Source organism: Nipponia nippon, unplaced genomic scaffold, assembly GCF_047370975.1.
Source record: "Nipponia nippon isolate SJK-2023a ecotype South Korea unplaced genomic scaffold, ASM4737097v1 scaffold_10, whole genome shotgun sequence".
Classification (NCBI taxonomy): domain Eukaryota; kingdom Metazoa; phylum Chordata; class Aves; order Pelecaniformes; family Threskiornithidae; genus Nipponia; species Nipponia nippon.
The window spans coordinates 6,666,627-6,688,588 of NW_028262291.1; the positions used below are offsets into that span (position 1 = coordinate 6,666,627).

Consider the following 21,962-nt stretch of genomic DNA (forward strand, 5'->3'; position numbering starts at 1 on the left):
TGTAATTGGTTAGGATGTTCAGCTGCAAGCAAGAAAGGAAACAGTATCTCTAAATAAATCCCAGAAGTCAGTAGTAAGAATTGCCTTAGATAAAAATCAGTATTATCAGTTAGGCTCACAAAGAGAAATCGGGGACGGTTAAAAGTGCGTTTAAAAAAATGGCCTTTCTCTAAGCCTTCAAAATACAGTTTCTTTGCGCTTGATGGCTGTATTTATGTGGGTAAGAATTTGTCTCCAAGACTAAAATTTTTTATTTTATCCTGAAAGGCGGGGGGGAAGGAATATTGCTGCTTGAATTTTGATCACCAAATAGGTGAAAACGATGCAGCACTGCTGCATGCTTTAGTCGGTACTCTGGCACGTTGATGGAGTTTGCAAAATAGGCTGATTAATGGGTATCATCTTCTTAGTGAACCTTTTCAGATTGCTTTCCTGAGAACATGAAAGAATGCTGAATTAAGTGAATGTGGTGAATTTTTAATTAGGCAGCATCACGGAACTGTACATAAAATAGGCCAAATGGCTTTCTCCTTCCAGAATTGTGTCCATAGACAAACTATCTTCTTGTGAGAAGGGAATTAACAGGCATCAGATAAAAGACTTCAGTGGAAAGGTTCTCTTTTATTTCAGTTGGCTATGGATGAGGCCATAGATCTGTTGGACTTGTTTAGTTAGTGACATCGCAGGATTTATAAAGCAAAAAGATAAGGTATTACACCTTTGTTACTGCTAACACAGACAAACAGGATCAAGGACATTATGGATTTATGTTCTTTTTCCTCTGTCCGTTTTAGGTGGTGAGTAGTGTTTTTAGTTTAAGGAATCCATAGATTCAAGCAAAGTAATAGACATTGAGCTTCTGTAACATATGTCATGAACTATGAGGTTTCAGACGTGCTGGAATGCTCAGTGCTTGGCCAAAGCTTCGTGGAAATTCCCCCCCAGTGAAGTTTATGATCAGGGTTTTTGGATCTTACATAGGTGGAAATCACCTATTGCTTGGATCTGGACATTAAGTAAAACGTTACGCCTTGCATTTCTCAAAGCATTGCTGTAGAATTTGGTGTTCAGTCCAGAGCAAAATCGTGTTATTGCTTCTACTTCCTTGAGAAAGCATTTTCTTTTCCTATATGTTTGCATTATAGAAGAATATAAAGTTCTGATTTAAGTGACTTTTGTCACTTATGACTTGAGTTCACAGTTCACCGCTCCATTGCAGCTTCTTTTAAGATTTTTACTCATCAAATGAGTGAAAGATTCCTGCTTTTTGCCTGCAAACCAATATAATGTAGTTAGTGAAAAACTAATTACAGTGGATTTATTCTCAACAACAAGACATATTTGTTTTTGTCAACTCATTTAGCTGCAAGTAGATAACCAAATCCTATAACCACACACATGGGGGAATTTTCTGAATAAGCTTTTCGATGAGAACATTCCAATTTGTCAAGACCACTTCAGAAATATTTACGCAAGGTTAGAGGGTAGGATTTGTCACCCTGAAGGAGTCCACCACAGAGCAACTGGTACCCTGCTGCCGAAGCTGTGTGTCAGGGAAGTGGAAGACTGAGGTTCCAGTTACTGAATAGTACAGGAAGGACCAACTTTGTAACATTAAGTTACAGACTGTCTTGAGGTAATACTTGAAATATTTCCTGAAAGATGCCTAAAGTCATTCTAGTACGAAATGGGAAGACTTTGGAGCAGCTTTTACAGAGGCAGTAGAAGTATTTACTGCCTAGATATATAATCTTTGATGCCAGACACAGGAGAGATGCTTATGTGAGATGACAGAGACAGTCAGGCTAAGTCTCAGTGTGGTATTTCAGGTAACAAGAACAGTATACCTGTGATACAGGACTTACCTGGACTGCTCTCTCATGTTGATGCAGTAGTCACAAATACCTAAAAGGTATAGATTTAGCAAAACAGGAAAAATCTTTTTCATACTTTTTTAGAATTAAGTGTCAGGATCTTATAAGAGGTAAATGCAAGAAAAAATGAAAATATTGGTATTGTATTTGTAGATACATGTCAATTTGTGTTACACAAGAACTTGGATGTTAAAGTCTGAACTCATTGCTGTAACAATATAATTCCAGTGTCATTCATTTTTTAATACATTTGAAAGTCACACCAGTGATACTCAGACATATGATATTCATTCTCTCAAAGGGAATTCCACATCATGCTTTTTTTTCAAAGTCTTCTGTCTGTGGATACTTGCTTAAAAATGTAGTGTATATTTATATTTGATTCTGTTTTACTGTGCTTTGTTTTCCTTCTGAAAGACATGTTCAGTAATGACTTTGATTGTGCCAGCTGGATTTAAATGACATAGCTTTAACTTCAGTTACTGAATTTCTGGCTTTATTGCATCTACCAATAATAGCTTGTGGCTTTAGTTGGAGCTGAAAAAAGTAAGTGGGGAATAGTTAGTTCCTAGTAGCTACATAGTAACTACATACAGAAAGTCACATTAATAAAAATTTGTTTTCCTCTAGAACTTTTTCTTTAAGTTCTAGAAACATGACAGAATTGCATAAAGGTTATCTAATGAGGTAGTTAATCCAGGAGCTTCTCCACTGGTGTGGGGGTGTCTGTGTGCACATGCATGTATAAAGAAATGGTAATTGGTAAATTTTTAAAATAATACTTTTCTTTTTTCTTAAAGGGCATCATATCCATAACGGGCATGAACCTTATCTTTGAACGATCACAGATTTGGCTGGCCATCTTTTCTAAAAGAAATCTGAATATAAACAATTTTGATTAAGGTTATTTGCACTAGAATTTTATCTCCATGAACAGCTGAAAAATCCTCTTCAGTAATCTTTGTTAAAATTATAGGAGGTGGTTACTACATACCTTTTGGAGTTTTGAGTGTGCTTTAGTAATTAATTGACTGAATTTAAGAGAAGTTAGCAGTTCTTTATTGTTAAACTGAAAAGTACTCTTGAGTTAAGATGAAGGGAATTTACATGATTTGCAGGAGAATTCATTTTACTTTATTTCAGTAATAACTCCCTTTTTCTGAGAAGCATAATTTTTTTCTTGACGTAACTGAGATAAACGCTCTCTTCTAATGCATGGTACAGGTGGAAAAGAACTGTGTAAGGTGCAAAGGCTCACAAAACGAGGAAATAATATTCCACTGAATGGTCTGATCTTTTCTCAAATCGTTCTTTGGGTTTAACAAAAAGAATAGAAGGACAGTGACAGTATTGGGACTGATAGGCGACTTGTTTTTCCATTTGCTAGATCCCCTTTCCGTTGTTAAAATTACTGTCATCAGTGTTGCCAGGTTTCACTTCCTTTTTTTTACATTCACTTCCAAACACTGTGAGCCAGATTTACAAAAGGGATTTCTTATTACACTACAGATTAATGCCTTTAAAAATCCATTTTATCACATACATAGCTGAGGCATCAAGATTTTCAGGAGTTAGGCCACATTGGAAATCCAGTTAGACTAGGGGAAAGACTTGTGAATCTGATAGTCTGCTTGTTAACTTAAAAATCCAATTTGCTCATTCTAGCACAAATAATCATATGGCTAGCTTTCTGCAGATCCTACAGTCAGAAATGGTAGAGGATCATGAGAGGATCTGCCCTCCACTGTCAGGCTGAAATATTTCATTTCAAATAAGATGTAAAAAAATGAGTAATGGATAATATAATCAATAGAAATTGGTATTCAGGATTTAGATATGAGTATCAAATTTTAAGTTATTTGGCAAATAAAGCCAATACTTGTTAGCAAATAAAACAACACTAATCTATTTATTCTTTTTTCAATTCTGTTGGTTTTTTTTCTAAATTAGGTTAATTATGAGGGATTTATGCATAGTAACTCATCTTCCTTAGCATGACATGACATTGTTCCTAGATAGGAACTTGGTCATGAATGAGGTAGTTCCTAATTTTGCCATAACGGTTACCTTGTATTCTGAATATATCCTGAATCCAATTACTACAAAGCTTGTCTATAAGAACCTGCCTTATTTATGTGCCGTGCTGCAGTGTAGTGAACTGAGAAATGAAGACCTGAACCAAAATTAACAATCCAACAAAGTATCGTAATAACTGCATGATAAAAATTTTTTCGGTGCTCGCTTACAGAAGTGCTTGTAAGTAAATTTTGATTAACTGATGTTATGATAAACCAAAATGGACAGAATAACCTGTGCAATACATACAATGTTTACATGAAAGGAGGGATTGAAAGGTCACGGAGGATGTGACTCAAGAAAACTGGTTTCAGTTTCTGCTTCAACAGAAATGTGATGTTTCCATTGTGACTTTAAGAATAATTTTTTCAGATGCTTGTGGCCCTTAGGCAATGCCTGCATAGGTAAGGGCTGTCACATCTATTCTGTGTTGTGAGATGGCTGAAAAGCTGCATTAGGACAGTTCTCCTTATACCTGGTGTGTGACGGAATTGTCCGACTCCCATATTAGAGCTGGTTCACGCCTGGAGAGCTGGCAGCGTGGATGAAGCTGTGTGGTCCGTTGTGAGCATAGCGCTCACTGAAATGTAATAAGGATTAGTCTTCGGAAAGCTTAATATTGAGGTTCAAAATATCGAAATGCTTTAGGCATTTAATGTGCCTGTACCAATTCTGTATACCATCTTAACTCCTCCAAACAGCAGTAATACCTGCCTTACTCCCTATTTAAAAATGAGAAATATTCTGTGTAATGTCTGAATGCTCATGAGAAGCTGTGCATTAAGAAAAGCCTGCGCTTGTCTGTTATGGTAGTTTTTGGTATATAAATATACATACACAGGTAGCTGAAAAACCTTCTATGTTACGTATACAATATAGTATTCCAGGTACACAGCAGAATAAAATAAGACCACCTAAATCCATCACAATGCCACTTATCCAGGTGTCTAGTGACATCCTTCTCCAGGTTATTTGTTTTTTCTAGGACTAAAATTAGGACAAAAGAGGATAAATTTCTTGGCCAATAATCTCATTCTTACTAAAGCTTTACAAGGCCTATCCCTAAATGTGTAAAGGCTCAAAGGACTGAGTCAAGAGTCATCATATCAATGTCTGTGAAACAGAAACTCTTTAGGAATAATTTTTATATTCATTTTCCTTTCCATAACTATGCCACACTTCAATTGAAAAACATTTGCTGTCCTACACTACAGTTATCTAAAATATATTAGTGGATTGCATGTTACAGAGAAATCGAGACGAGTGCTTTTTATCCTCTCACGGTCATAAAATTAAAGTGCACTCTTGGCCCTTCAGAAAAATATGATAGAAAGAAAGGTAGCCAAGCAGTTAACAAGGCCCAAAAATGAAGATGAAAAGCATGGACCTAGAAATCAATTTCTAAACTAAATGCGTCTGCATTGTTAGGTAAAAGACTCCCAGAAATGAAAGTCCCTCCAACATTTTATCCTGTAAGTGCCCTTACTGTCATGCATCAAGCATAGCAAAACTATATGTCAGGAAGCGTAGATAGGTTTTTGTGATGTATGAAGACTGAAGTTACTTATCATAGCTCTGTATTTCAACACAGCAAAACAAAGCAACTACTAAGATGAAGATATCTGTTATCTGCTTGATTAATGGTTCAATCTTTTTAAAATCACTGTATACTTGAGTGTGGATCCAAGCTGACAGTACACATTACTTAGGTATATGTTCAGGTATGCTAACAATTATAAGTATATACCTAATTAAATTTAAGTATGTACCTAATTAAGGAGAAGTCCTTGAGTTACTGAATTGAATAGTGAAATTCCCATTGACTTCATTGCAATATGATTTAGTTTCTGCTTTTAGAATTACAAGCTGTCACCCTTTTCTGTGATTCAATATCCTCATATTTATTTAAAATTCAGCCTTTTTTTCTGTCTTATTTTTGCAGTGTTAGGGAAAGCTAAACAGTTTAATTCAGAAACCTTCCTTTTCCTGACTTGAAGTCATAATAGCATATTAATTTTCCTTTCTGTAACGTGTCACTTTGGGCTTGCAAATTGTGTATATAACTTTAATGATTTTTTAAATAAAACTTTTTATGTGACAACAGTTCAAAAAGCTCTTAACTACCACACAAGTTTTAATTAACGTAATTGAATAAGTGAAATACATCAGCAAGATATTGTTATTGGCTATACTAATTACTTGAAAATGCATTATAGTTACTTTGTGTAATTGTTTACTCAGTTCTGCAAGTACATAGTCTTTTAAATTTAAGTTTTTGCAGGATTAATATTTAAATCTTTCTTCTCCTTTTAGTAGGTACTCTGAAGACTCATATAAGGAGGTCATGTAAAGGGTCATGCACATTCTGTTTGCATTAGCAGTAATATTTGACCTGAACAACCCTGGAAAAAAAATAATCCTACCAGGAGCTCAAAAACAAAAAAACGAGAGGGCTTAAGAACGAAAGCAGATGTCCTTTAGATATCCTTGTCACTTTGAGGACATGGACATGAGCATACACCATTCCCATCCTCCCATTTGCAGTCCTCCCACTGCAGGAGACCTTTTTCTTTCTTACACCAATCACGCTTTCCCCCCCCCCCCTTTTTTTTTCTCTTTTCTTTACATCTCTTAAGGTTTTGCAGAGTTTCAAAGTTTTTCAGGTAACTCTAGATCTACCATTTACTTTAACATTAATGTAGCAGCGCTGCTTTTAGCCAAGAGTCTCCCCAGCAGGACAGAAATTATTTTATGTTTTGTTTTGTTTGTTTGTTTGTTTTTTAATTTGATCCTGCAGTAAAGGAGAAATGGAAAAATGTTTCATAAACAATTATTATACTCTTTGCCATCCTTGCCATCTTTTTGCATTGACGAAAGGTTTTTTAGACATTTCTGGAAATTACTATTCACTCTGGTACCTTACTGAATTAATACCTGCAGTGTAGATGAACTGAAAGCTAGATACACTATATCTGCTCAGCTGATATATTTCAACATATAAACATTGATCATTGGCCATTGTAGAGCAGTATTTTAGTGATTAGACCTACACAGATGAGAATCTGATCAATCTTTTTTAGCTCTGAAAGAAGGAAAAAATAATAATAATAAAAAACCCAGAAAACAAAACAAACAAACAAAACCCCCCAAAAAACCAACAACAGCAACAAAAAAAAAAAAAACAAAACCAAAAAAAAAACCCAAAACACGTTTAATAAAATAATCACAAGCACTTGGAAGGCCCCTGGCATATAGGAATGGGACTCCTGGCTCATGTCTTTTAGATGTGCCAAGTAAAGCAAAGATGGGATAGCACTTACTAACAGTGGAGAAGACAACATACGCTTGGGGAGACGAGCAGTGATCTGAGGCAAGTTAAGGAGCCATCTATCTGTGAACTGGTGTAAAAACCTGAGCTTCTAGAGCAATATGCACTGGATTTCTTTTTTTTTAATCTCCTGTGGCTTCTTGCCTCCGCCCTCCCCCTCCCAAAGGCAAGCAGGCTGGTTGTGGTGGTTGGCATTAGAGCCCATCCAAGAACTACAAGAGCAGGGAGACCTGGCATTTGTTCTCGACAATAATAACCAAATGCGTTGTCGTAGGCCAGGGAAGGCATGATGGGAAATGAAAAATGAAGTAAACAGTAGCTTTCGCACAGTGCAGAGGGAAAGAGCTTGAGGCAGCTAAGCTTTTCTCGTGACGTTTTGTGGAGCTGCAGCCAAATAAAGACTCTGTGTTTAAATTTAAAGATGGATACTTATAATGCAAGTCAGATGTGTTAGTCCGTATCATTGCTTTTTGGGTACATCACATTAAAAACATCCTTGGGCAGCACAACCCCAGCCACGACATTCAGGGATGCTATCTTGGTTTGGCTTGTGGCAATCCCAAATGGTAGTCAAAATGTAAACCCAAATAATAGAGATTGTGGAGGAAAGGATGGCAGAAAATAGTGTTACTTTATAGACAAACATTATATAAAAATGTCATGGAAGTTTAGAAGCTGCAGTTATTGAAGAAAGACTTAAGGAGTTAAATCACTGTGTATTGTACTACGCATTGGTGACACTAGGAATGATCAAGCTCAACTTAATTTAGGTCGTGTAAGTTTATCTTGAAGGGAATGTAATTTTGGCTTGGTGGGTGGGAAAATTACAGGAGAGACCTTCTCTTTTCATAAAAGCAGTGGGTATGTTATTACAGAAAAAGCACCTCGTCATAGAAGAATACAAAAACATAGTCAATGCTATTAGTGGCAAAGATTCATTTCTGTCATCTTTTCTGGATATCTTTTTCTAAACCCAACATATTTCATTCTCTATTCTTTAAAAATTTTAAAACTAATCAAAAGAAATTTACAAAAAGTTGAACTTAAGAAACAAAATGAGCCTCCCAAAACACACACACATTGCAATTGTTCTTTCTAACCTGTTCTGGTATAGAAATATGATGCAATCGATTGAACTTTTTCTTTGAGTGTAATTGTTTATCTTAAAGATTTTGTTTTATTATGTGCTTCAGAAGAGGTAAATGGGACTCCTAGTCTCTTCAAAGTATCTGCAAAGCGTACTTTAGGTGTTTTGTTGACATTAATGTCTAAAACTACATGAATGTTAAGAAAAATGCACACTTTTGAATATACCTTTAAAGTATGGATTGTATGCTACGTCTCTCAGTCTGACATTTTTTTCAGACAGGTGTAACATGCTTATTCAAGTGCAATGTATAAAAGTTATGTTTTAATCTTCATTCCTCCCCTTTTCATTGTATTGATACCATTACTTTGTAGGACAGTGCTTTAGGTGCATAAAATCAGTCAACTGCTGAAAGGTGCAATAGCAAGTATCGTTAAATTTTATATAAGAAAGGTACCTTTTTAATTCTAAATTTCTTTATTTTTATGGGGTTTTTTTGTTGCTAAAACCTTTTTTGACTACATTTCAGACAAATAGCAGGCATTTCTAAATGGAAGGTTTTTTGTTTGTTTGCTTTTTAGCAGAAAATACATGCTACAATTTAAAAGCTGTGTCCTTGAAAACACAAAAATGTTTAAGGGGAAAAAAACGTATTTTAAGCACTAAGGGAAAACTCATTTCATAACTTTAAATTGTTTAAATAAAACATTATGTACTTTTGCAAAGGTTTTTTGGGAGTATTAGGTGTACTCATAATGTCTAATCCTCTAAAACTTCCCTCATAAAAATAGACTTTTTAATATAAGCAGAGTCTTTCTTTCAGCTTAAATGGCCTATCTAGATGCAAAAGTTTAGGCGTCATAGGTCTGTCTCTTCTTTTCATTTTACTGGCTTCTTTTAGAGGACCTCGATCTTTAGTAAAGCTCATCACATCTGGGCGTGAGTCAAATCTGCAAAGTTGCTTAAGTATCCTGTTTCCTACTTTGTATACCTGCTACTTGAAACCTTCTTCACAGTCTTTTTACTACATTCACTACCTTACACAGAGTAACCTGTATATTAGGTTAAAACATTGTTTAAAATAAATAAAATCTGAGTGGTGCTATGACAGTTAAAAGGGGCTATTTCATACATGAAGAAATCCCTTCACAGATTTACTGAGGTTAATATCAGTATCGGAAATTACCGAGGGCTCATTTTGTGTAATCATTATGTAAGCAGCTAAATTGCGGGAAAAACAGCTCTTGGTAAATGTTCCAGTTTAATATTCCATCTCAGAAATGTGTAGGCTACATGAGATAATTGTGGTTATTTTTTTTCTGTACTACTTACTGCGGAGAATTTAACTGAACAACTTAATGAAAAATACGTTGTTGTTGCAGATGAGCTTTTATGAATATTAAGTTCAGGAAATTCAAGATTGTGGTTCCCACAGCAACCATGACTTGTTTTTTGGCTTCTATTTAGGGTTTAGAATTACTGGGCTAAATGCTGTTCCCAGTTCCCCTGACTTTTCCCATGTTGATGTGAAAGCTGAGATGAGAACTTGGCTCAGAATTTGTGGGTAACTTTTTTGTCTGAATATGTTTCTATTTCCAATTTGTCCAAGATATAGTTGTATGGGAATAATTAGTCCATCTTTTTCATCCTTAAAATATTTTGTTCAAGACTAACCATTTTCCAGCATTCATTAAAACTTACATGGTCCAATGTTGTACAGGCATTACCCCGCATTTTACTCCTGCTGGGTATATATGGTAAGTATCGTCATGATTTTTTGATGGAGAATGTGCAAGGTAATTAAATGTCTGGAAAAAAGTCTCCCTTCTGATAGAGGATGTAGAGTGACTCAGAGACTTAAGTCCTTCTAACTCGCCTGCAGTGATGATGCAGGAGGAAATTTAATCTGTGAGAGTGACTCTTAGCAAGCTTTAAGTTCCTCAGTCACCTGCAGCTATCTTAGGGTACTCAACTAAGTTTTTATAAAAACTTTTGTTGAGCAACTAAAAACAAACCCAATGAAAAAGGAAAGGACTTTCTTCATGGTGTCAACTATCTTCTGCCACCATCAGGTACACCTCTTAAAATGTGTTCTGAAGTGGCCACTGCAATACCTTAATATGCAAATTTTCAAATACTATATCTAATGATGAGCAGCATGTGTGTAGGGGAATCGGGCATTTCGATTGCTTGTTTAAATTTAAAACATGAGATGTTACTCTGGTTTCCAGGATGCACCTGCCTATTTAATAACACACTTTGAGTCTCGACAACTGTGAGTCAAGCACAAAAGCATTTGAGTATTTGTTTTATATCGCTTTGTGGGTTTTTTAAACTACTGCAAAGAATGTTGTGGGTTTTTTTGATTTGAATGGTAATATAAAAAAGTTTCTATAGGCCTTCTATTAAAAATAGAAGTCACTTCTAGTTTAGGACAAACATGATAACGTTTCAAGTAAAAAACGTGCAGGAAAGGATAGAATATAAGTTATTGAAAAGTGGATACTTAAAAGGAATGTTCAACTGTGGCTGTAACAATACTGTTAGTTTCCACTACGACCTAAAATAAGCCCAGTGTTTTCTTCTGTTTTTCCTTCAGACATAGGAAAGGACAAAGACACATACACAGATGATTCAGAACATGGAAATTATGATGCTCGTACAGATCAGTCATTGCTTATTCAAAACAAGCTTACCAGACAGAAAACAGAACCTCGGACTAAATCATCTTTAAAGGTAATGGACACAAAACTCTTCTATTAAATTCTATCAATTGTCAGAACGTGCTTAAATACTTTTAAAATATAATTTTTAAGGGATTAGATAAGTTGCAGCTTAAATAAATAGGCATCTCATGGTAAGAAATTTAGGTGGCTCCCATATTATACTTTGACCTACAGAATCAATGAATGGAAGTCTCTGTACCAAAAGTGACCAAAATTATACAGAATCAAGGATTCTAATGATTTCTATTGACTCACCTAAGAAGCAGTAGCTTTCTTTCAAAAAAATTATATTGCACAGAATTTAGGACATAGGGTTCCCAGCATGGAGTGAAATTCATGTCAGCTGGGAGGCCTCAAGAAATAAGGAGAGTTTAGAAGAACTAAGTTCATGTAGCAAATGATCAGTTGAGAGTGACCTAAGGTGTAGGATTCTCCTTCTGAGCAAAATCTAAATGATAGCTAGATACATTGAAAAATAAAATTCACTTATGTATAGGAGAGTGTAGGCGTATTTTCAGGGTCCTCAACTAAAGCACTGGGAAAGCCATCTCACCAGATAAAATTGACATACTATCTTGCTTAGTAATTACCTAATCACAGTATTCATCTCAATGCATTTTCTACAACAGTTCATCCACTGTAATGCCAAAGAATTATCACTCATTTTTTAGTTCAAAACATGCCTTTTTTTTTTGTTTTGTTTTTGTTGTTGTTGTTCTCGCTCTGGACTGGGAGACCCTTAATTCTCCTTTCCATTAGCATAATTGCTTTTAAATGTATGACAAATGACCTAACCTCAATAAGTTCTGAATTATTTTCTTCTTCAAGAGCTAGACGTAGTGTATTCTGCAGAACAGTTTTTACCAGCAATTCTCTGATTTTTGGTGTATAAAAACATGAATAATCCCATGCTACAAATCTAGAAATGGTTAAATTGCTTTAAGGTTCTATAATCACAACTTTGTGATTTTAGGATTGAATGCATGTTTCACAAGAGTCGTGTAACTGTTGTAAATCTTGTTCTCTCAGTCACACTGATCATCATTACTATAGGATTCTGGAACGCAGGTAGCAGGCTGGTGTGATCTCTGAGACTTAATTTCATGGGATGCTTTTAGAAAAAAAGCTTTTATAATAATAACTATCTAATAACTTTTAGATAGGTTTACAGCTAATCGTATTTACAGATCGGAAATCTCTGACATGAAAATGAAACTTTAGTAATGACAGAGAAGGGTTATATTTTAATCCAAAACATTGTAATGAGAACTTTTTGTGTTCACAGATTTTTTTTTTTGTCTGTTTCTGCAAGGCTAGCTGAATTAAGAGAGAAATAATAATGGATGTTCTTGTTTGAATTTTTGATTAGGTAGACGAAGCCTTTTATGTTAAATGTGTCCTAAAAGGCAGAAAAAACAATGCAGAATCTGCAGAATTTAGACTATGTTATAGAGAACTAAGTATTTTTAATAACAGGTGAGGCCACTACCAAAAAAATCTAGTAACAGATAATGTCTATCTAGTAACAGGCATTTCATTGTGCTAAAGCAAAATATTTTTTGTATTTTCATGTGAAATATAAAATGACCGCTAGCTGTGTTTTCTGCAAGTCCTGTATTCAGGACTGATATAAAGTTTATAGGCAGTCAGTAAGCTAACTTTCTTTCAAAGTTCAAAGAGGAGCCTTATATTTGTATCAAGTTTAAACAAAAATGCACTTTTTATGTCTCAATCTTCGTATGTCCTGACCTACTGAACAAAGTGCTTCAGAGTTTAAAAACAGTCTTCTGAAGCTACATCTGGCTTTTAGCCTTGACAACCCCTCTTGTCACAGCAATTACTTTGGAAACTTCCTTCTGCATTTATACTGGTTTTGCAAATGAGGCAACCAAGCAGGATTCTCCTCCTGTTTACTGTTTGCCTCCCTCCACAGGAAAAAGGCAGAGGGGATTTGGACTGTTCTTATATTAGAAAAGAAGGTTACTATTTTGGATTTAGATTATTGTACAAGTCTTTGTGGCAATTAGTGGAAGATGTCTAAGGGAAACTTCTTCCCAAAATGGATATAAAACTAGCAAAAAGAGGCTTCTAATTCTTTTTGAGACTGTTGAAAGAAAAGAAGACAGCTTTACAGCTGGTAAGTACTCTCCTATATTTGGAAAATAAACTGGTCTATCATGATTAAAAACATCTCCTCAGTCTGACCAGAGAATGAAAATGGGAAACACCGCATTGGCAAAGCTTACAAGGATAAAAGCTTATTCTTATTCTCTGCTTGTTAATGATTCTAATTTAGGCTTGTTTTCAAAGGGTTGTTTTACACCTGAGAGACTCAGGGAAAAATTGCTAAAAAGTTATTTGCCCTTAATGCTTGGTACTATTATCTGTCTCAGTGATGAGCTACTTGAATACTTCAGCAATAATGAACATGATGAAAGCCAATACACATTTTTTTCAGGAATTGTTTAGTGTTTCAGATCACATAGATGATGCAGCACTTTCCATAGATCTGATTTGTATTGCTGAAGTTTTAAAGCTTTAGAAAATTCAGATAATTTTGATACAGCATCTGGATGCCAACATTCATGTTGATAGTCATCTACTTTTCTCGTTTCCTTGATTATAACTTATAATCTCCTTCAGTGTAGGTTGGTATCATTTCAGAATCCACAGATTTCATAATGAAAAATTGTGAGTCATTCAGACCCATTAAAAGCTATCTTCATTATCCATCTCTGCCATCTTTTCATCACCAACTGCTACTGAGATTGTGTAGAAAGTATGACTTCAGGTATGTGATTCTGCCAAGGGATGTCATGCAGAGGAATGATGCCAACAAGTGGCTGCTGAGCAAAGTGTGGAATGAGTAGTATATGCTATTGCAAGGGAAATGTAGGAAATGAGAAGGTCCCTGACTGGAAAGTTGATATTTGAAATGTTCTAGTTTCACTAAGAAAGGAAAGCATGCTAGACAGACTTCATCACTTGAATGGAAGGCAACATTTGTCCAGAGTAGCAGCAAAGTCAGTAGCAGTGAATTCTCTTCTGTACTGATTGCTATCACGTGTATAGTGGCAAGGTAGGAATATTTCAGAAATTACACTTCCATTTCCTTTCATTCACTATATTACTGTTATCTCTTTGATCTGATGATTTTTATATCAGAGGGATTTTTTTTATGTAGGTAGTGTATTTTGCTATCTGGCAAGGTAAAGAAAGGATATTGAGAACAAAGTTCACATATTATCACTATGGGTTCAGGAACTATAAAGAAATGCTGCCTATACAGTAGCCTAGTTTACTGCCTTTTTCTGGTATCCACTGGTATCCACTATAATACTGCATGTCCAGACTAGCTTTGAGTTGGATAGGATCTGAAACGATTTCTCTTTCAGTCTCCAGAAATGTTACATAACTTCTAAGGAATTTTAAGTAAGATCTTAAATAAGCAATTGGCCAAAACGTATGGAGAATTATATCTAATCAGCTGGACATAGTGCTGAAAATTCATTATATGTTTAGCAAAACTCATTATGTTCAGTGTAGATTATTACAGTGATTATTAAAGGATAAATCTACCCGTGAAAACCTGAAATGCATTGTTTAGGCATTTTATTGGATCCTTTGTGATTTTGAATGTATCTATTCCTCTCTGTCCTGCAAAACAAATATTTTGCTTACAGAATTTTGTGTAGGTTGTTTTGAAAAATGGAATAAATTAAACGTAATATCTGCAGAATAAAAATGTTCATCAATCTTAATATTTTATTTTCCACACTTTTGCAGGAATTATTTTCTGTTTTCATTTTTTCCTGTTTTAAGTCCTTGACTCAGAGTCACACAGATTTGTGCTGTATGTTCTAATCCTGTCAATTTATCACTAGTTTCACATATATTATTTCACTCATAATCCTGCTTCTGTGTTCAGTGGAAGTCAGGCATGTGTGCTGAAAGAGAAGGTTTGGCAATAAAAATGTTTTAGTGTATAAAGAACAAGATGTTGTCAGCTGAAAACAGTGTACTGAAAAGAAGAATAGCAAAGGGGGCCTGGTAGATAAGAAGTAGTCCACAAATGCAGTTATTAAACACAAAAGTAAATACAGTTTAAAAGGAATGCGAACAGATAAAATCATTATCCCAGAATAGAATGACATCGTAAAGTGCAACAAAAGTTAACTTCATGTTTATGCTTCTAGTGCCTGGCTCTCATCTGCTGTGAGGTTTTGTTTAAAAAAAAAAAGCTCATAAAATATTTCAGGGAATGCAGGGAAAGTAGTAATTTTATCATAAAGATGAAAGTTTTAAAAAATAAACATGTAAAGAAAAATTTTCAGTGGTTATGTCAGTATGCTTCTTATTAAGGCCTCCCTATTAGACTTAGAGAGAAAATAGAAGTGGTTAAGTATTAAAAATGGGAAACCTCCTCCTGTCTCCAAACATCCTCCATTGCTGCTTCCTCATACAGTAACATTGAACAGACTTCCTTTCAAAATTTTGCATAAGATTACCTAAACCTGCTCCTTTCCTGAAGCAAAATGTATGTTTCATATTATATACAAGTGTATTTTTCATGCTTACTCTGTAAGTCTGAATAGAACAAAAATGGAAAAAAGTGTCCTCTGTGAAGAAGCTAAAATAATTACTGATTCTTTTACACCTAAAAAGCTGAACTGCAGTTTTATTAGGAAGGTAAGATATTTCTGGAAGTCTTCCTCTCTGTTCAGCAAACAGCTAGGTTCTGCACAGTACAGTGTAGTATATGCAGAAATACATTAGCATGGGTAATTACGGCAGCCTGTCATGTTAACCAGGCTGTGTTGTCTCTGATGCCCAAGATAGTTTGGATATCTTTGCATATGCAAATATGTCCCCAATTTTCTTTCTTCAGTTATTATGCTCACAGTTATTTGCAAAATAAAAAAACAGTATACACTTAAAATCAATCAATCTATATTTTTGAAATTAAGTAATTGAAAGGATGAATAGAATAAATATATTTCTGGCTTATCCATTCCAAAACCCTTCAAACACAAAAAGATGATTGCCAACTTAGTCGTGTGCTTAGAAAATTTTTCATAAAGCACACCTTAGAGTATTCTTAATCAGAGTATGATTTTTAAAATGTAAAAATTGAGTTTAGTACTATCTTAAAATCTTTTAAAATGTTTTCACAGCTACTTCCGTGTAACTTAAGAAGTTTGTAACCTTGTTGGGGTCCCAGGTTGGATTTTTAAACGTCCTGAAACAAAGCAAGCATTAATTAGGAATCTCACTTCTGTTCATGGAAATAAGCCCATTGCAGTTAGCATCAGAAAGGTATTAATTTCCAGAAAATACTTAAAGGTAAGAGGTGAGTCATAAGCTCTGAATGTAGGCACTGACCACTGAAATTGTGACATCCTTCAGTGTGAATATTACTGAAGATGTTAATGCAAAGTTCATGGTAACAGTATTAGGGAGAATTAGTAATCAAAATAAATGAGGTGGTTTTCATGAATCAGTCAGTAATCACTCTACTTAATAGCATCTTATGAAGTTCTAAGAACAATAATAAATTATATTGGAGGAAAGTTTTCCTGTATGAGAAATAACCATTCTACTCAGAGTTAGAACAGGAAAGCTCTTCATGTAGATTTTGCAGTTTTAAGTAGTTACCATGCCCAAGAATTTCACACTTCAGACTTTACGCCTGTCAAAATTCCTGCCCTAGTTCCTCAAATTGTTTCCATGGCTACTTCTGTCTTATACATGATTTAATAACCCTGAACTCATCCATTACTATCTCTGAAATATCTCTTAAAAACCAAGACGTGAAGAGATACAGAAAACCGCTTTTCCTTGCCCCACCTCTACTAACCAGTGTGTTTTGCATTGTAAGCTTCATTCTCCTCCTCTTACTCCTCCATTCCAAGCTGGTTTTCTTTGCAAGTGTACAAAGTGATGTTATATATTGTGGGACATTCTCTACAGTCTTGTTCGGGCTGTAAGACTCTGTGCCAATAAACTTTATGGTTGTGTTTACAGAAGTTTTATGTGGCAGCAGTAGGTCAGTGAACATGTTGTTTCCATGAGGAAGCAAATACATTTCAAAGTCTGTTTACTTGTCTTTCATTCTTCGTCAAATGTTTTCTGGTTCTACAACTTTTCCCTACATCTTTGTCTCAAAAAAAATGCTACTCGGGAGGTGGTGCTATTATGGAGCGGTGATGTTGGGGCTCAGTGCTTCCATTTCCAGTAGTAGCATCACTTTCTACTGGTGGATTCTTCCCTTCTCTTATAGTTTTCCCTGGGAAAAAACCCAAGACATTTGAGTGTCTCTTTAATGTGTTGCTTCATTATTGGTAAGAGTTTATCAAAATTATTTTTCTCTATCACTTTTAGCTCCCAGAATTCACAGGCTGTCTTAGGGAGGAAATTAATTTTGTTCTAATCATCACCTTGAAATAAAAAGATTTTGGGGAAAGAAATTTAGTAAATTTGGGGTCCAAATTGTAAAAGAAGAATCCTGAGGCCCAGCTGTGCCCATCCATCTGTCTTTTGGATCCCAGATATTAGTCTGTTGGTATATTTTCTTTACATAATTTGGATTTAGATTTGTAAAATTACACCACCCACATGGAGGAAAGTTGAACTTCATCCTGTCTACTGTAGAGGCAAAATAAACATATCACGCTGTGAGGGCTTGATTCTTGTGTACTGTATCAGTCGGTGCTTACATAAGTGAATGCTCCTGTTGTTGATTATGGCTGAGAATTGATGTTCTCTATATGTTCATATAAATATGAAACTTCCTTATATTCTTTTTATTAAGTAAATGACAGTCCTTGAAGTCAGAAATTGAAACACAGGCTGTTCACTGCCTGAGCTATACCCCAATTTAAAAGTTGTTTCTTCCTGTATGGGTACCTTGGGTCAGAAGAACCTGCTCTGGGCTGAGTCCAATGTGCTCTGTGCATGCTGCCAGACTAGCGCTTACATGCTTTTATTGACGTTTTATTTATAACTATTGATTGTGAGGGTAGTAGATGAAACTATTTTTTAGATATATTCTAAAGCAACTTATGAAGTACATCAGCAGCAAACTACTACTACATGATGTTAAAATAACGAGTGGTCAGCCTCTGTATTTATGTGTATATATGTATAAAATAGGTAGAAATCGTACTCGCTTTCATTGACCTTGCTGGCAAATTTCAGGAAACTGTAAAGCAAATCATAAAATGTTATTAAAGGTCTTGTTCCCTGATTTTCATTTAGCATTTATATGTTAGATAATGGTAATGAAAATCTTATACATGAAATGAATGAGTTAGACAATTTCTTTCCTATCAGACTTGATTTACTGGATGTTGATAGTAAGCTAGAATAAATTCATTTATTAAAATTAACACATGCAGAATCTAATAATGCAGCTTTTCCTAGGCTAAATTCACACTGAAGTACTTTGAATTTTTTCCTGAATAAAAATTGCTTTGTCATTATTCCAACCAAAGTCAATAATGACATGCATTTAAGTAGACATCAAGTTGATGAATCAAATAGGTTGAAGTAAGGCTTCACAGTTTGGGATGTCAGTTGTCTGTCCTACACTGTTGCATAAAACAATGCCAACATAATTTAAGAGTCCTCAAGTGTCTTTTTAATTAAAACGCTTGAATAATTAACACAATGTAAACTGCTAAAGGGTATTTGCCAAAATTGGTCAGTGGTCAGATGAGTAGTGATGGAAGTTGCAAGCTTAAGATGAGAACATGGAACTCCACTAAAGGGGTCCCTTTGTATTGTGAAGGTGAATGTTATAAGGGGTTAGCTTCTTGCCTTGGCTTGAATGCTGTTAAGTGTGGCTGAATATTAAAATCTAACTTTAGTCTACAAAATAGTCAATATTTTATATTATTAATATAACACAAATACTATAATATACTATTGCAATATATAGCATATGCATAATAAAAGATGTTAATATATTTATCATTAACATATTAATATTTCCTCTACATTAATATTTTCTATTAATAGGTCATGTCTGACTGTAGATAATTGTGAAGTTTAGTAAGAAAGTCTGTTATAAGAGGGGGACTGTACAAGTTGGCCGAAGAAGAATAGTGATTGCTTTAAAAAAAAGTAATTTTTCATTTATTCAATGTACGTTAGGGGTATAGTTAATTTTGAGGGGATATTTAAATCAAATAGTTTCGTTAATTGTATTAAAGTAATGATAAGGTCATACATAGCTTAAGAAACCACATATATTTATTTGTAGAATTATAGCCATGAAGCATCAAATAAAGCTAACTTGACCCAAATTCAAACCAAGAAAAGGAGATGCCTCTCCCAAAAATGAGCTGTGGAAATCCTTATAAAAGGTATTGTGGAATCTGAAAGATTACATGGATTTGGGGGCAGTTGGAAAAACTTATGGAAGAGGAATTCCATGGAAAGTTACCAAATACGTAGAAACCTGAGCTGAAATTGGCTGAACACTGGGCTAGTGGTAGAGCGAGATATCACATGTGCTTCCTAGTACATGCTCTCTCCCAGACAGGTTTCTGTCTGTAGTTTTTATGTACAAGCAAATTAGAGAGAACCTTTCATAGTGGTTTGAATGTACTTGAAGTTTTGCTGTTGCACAACCTAAGTTGTAAATATTTGGACAAGTCAATGGGAATTCGCTGATTGATTAAAAAAAAAAAGCAGGGTTTTGTCACTGTTATGTCCAGCATAACAAAGTTCAGCAATGTATTTATGGAAATGCAATTGCAATTAGCAGATAAAGCTGCAACATGGAATAAATGAGCTTTGGAAAGGGATAGAGAGGAGGAATTTTGGAGCACCATCCCCATGTGAACCAGAGGACTGGGAATTATAAGCGAGGAAGAGAGGGAGTATCCACAGCCCCACCAGGCTCTCTCTGCTCTTAGATACCTCATGGTCACGCCTGTTTGTGACCTGTAGAGATTTTGTCAGCCTTTAAGGACTTGCTGTTATGTTAGCCTTGTCGAGGCTTGTCAGTGGTTGAGTGAAGGCGAAATGAACAACAGATATGTTGTATCTACATTTGGTTCTAGTTAACTTCTGAATTTACCTAGGTAGTACATATTATTCATTAACTTAAACTTTTCACTGGTATAAAGTGGAAAAAAAAAAAAAAAGTGCACTGATATGTTACAGTGTATTTTTCACTAATTTTCAGTAAGTTTCAAAATTTGCTAATGGTTTTACTATTAATAAAATGCAAACCTGAAGCCCACCGTACCATGTCATTTACTCTTACATGAATCTAAAATTTGCTTACTGTTTTGGGAATGGTTCCAACTCACTCTTCTAGAATATTTGTTTCTATATATGGGGTGAAAAATTGGCAAAAGTTTAATCTACAGAACAGGAGACTGAATTCAGTGGAGTTGAAATAGTTATAATTTCTGTGAATTGTGCTCTTTAAATTAATTGGGGAGAGAAAGAGCCTGTGAAACAGCTGTTCCCACTTTGTAAAAAGGGCATTGCTTACTAATTAGAATCTGAAAAATAGTTTCTTGAAAAATCCCTCCATGTTGGCTAAATCCAAGGAAATTCTTGTACCAGATTTGAATAGAAACTTAAACTCTTTTTATTTTATAACTTTGCTAAATATTTGCATTATACTTTTGTTTCTCTTTTTTTTGAGTGAAAGCTTCTTTTTCTAGATTAAGTTATTCAATTTGTGTTGTCTTGTGTAAACTGGAAACTTCAGCTGAAGGATAATGTCAGCATTTTGAAATTTACACTGTTTCAGAATTCGAAGCACTATGTCATGTTATTTGTTACAATAATCACAAGCTATGAATCGACCAAAAATTATGGCAAATAGTAAAGAAAGCCAAGGAACTGATGTTGTGGCAAAGCCTTAGGTAAAATTTTACTCTGATGCAAACCAGGGTATTACAATTCTGCATTATGAACAAGTTTACTGTTGAGTGAGGAAGGGCTTCACAGCCTCAGTACACAAATAGATAAGATTTAAAGTTCTTGTATTTAAGGACTTGGAAGAACAAGGTGAAGTTAAAACTTGGGTTTGCCAGCTGAACTATATAGCAATACTCTAAAAGGAATTTCTCTAATCAAACTTAAATAAGTTTTCATATGTGGGTAAATGTAGGAAAGGTGATCAAGTGGATACTGTTTCAGAAAATCTGGAAAACTAAGAGGGTAGGGAGGATGAGGAGGATTAGAGAGAAAAACAAACATTGATCAGTCCTTTTTATACACGTTTTCCAAAATTGCACCAAATATTTCTTCTGATGCTTTCCTCCTTCACTGCGTCAAGAAGAAGGTAAAAGAAAGAATCAGGGACTTATTGGTCCAAAACAGCATATAAATAATAAATATGCTTTTCATTGAATGCCCATTGTCTTAAAAGACTGATTCACTGTTGCTAGGTATAGATAGTGGCCAATATACCTTGACTCATATGTTTAATTGAAATTACTGCTCCCTGTTTTGCTTAGACATTATGGAGCTCCTTCAGATCAACTGAAAAAACACCTCAATCACCAGATAAATTCTTTTACTGGCACAGGCATTCCTGCTAATATAGGTGGACAGTGTTGCTTGAGAACTACACTGAAGTGAAACTAGCAATGTGCAAGTAGCATTAAAGTGAATCAGTCCTGAAATCAATGGAGTATAGGTTGGGTTCAATGCACGATTGTGCTAAGTGGCTTCAGTATCGCACATCTCAACCCGTGGCCGTACTCCTCTGAAAGTGGTCTGAGATGAGAAGATGGAAAATTTCTCTTTACTGTCAGTGCAGCTCATTATTTATTGAACATTGCCCCAAAATTGGTGCAGATGAATCTGAGGGCATATTTGCATACTGTTGTTAATCTGAGAAA

The 21,962-nt window shown here is 35.0% G+C and overlaps 1 protein-coding gene across 4 annotated transcripts in view; it reads left to right on the plus strand.

The window, feature by feature from the left end:
• Positions 1-21,962, plus strand: part of ANO3 (anoctamin 3) — a 210,810-nt gene that overhangs the window by 126,253 nt on the left and 62,595 nt on the right. For all 4 annotated transcript variants that reach the window (XM_087743296.1, XM_087743305.1, XM_087743319.1 and 1 more), the window contains exon 4: positions 10,965-11,101. In XM_087743296.1, the coding sequence (XP_087599422.1) occupies positions 10,965-11,101 (137 nt within the window). The remainder of the gene's footprint in view (positions 1-10,964; positions 11,102-21,962) is intronic.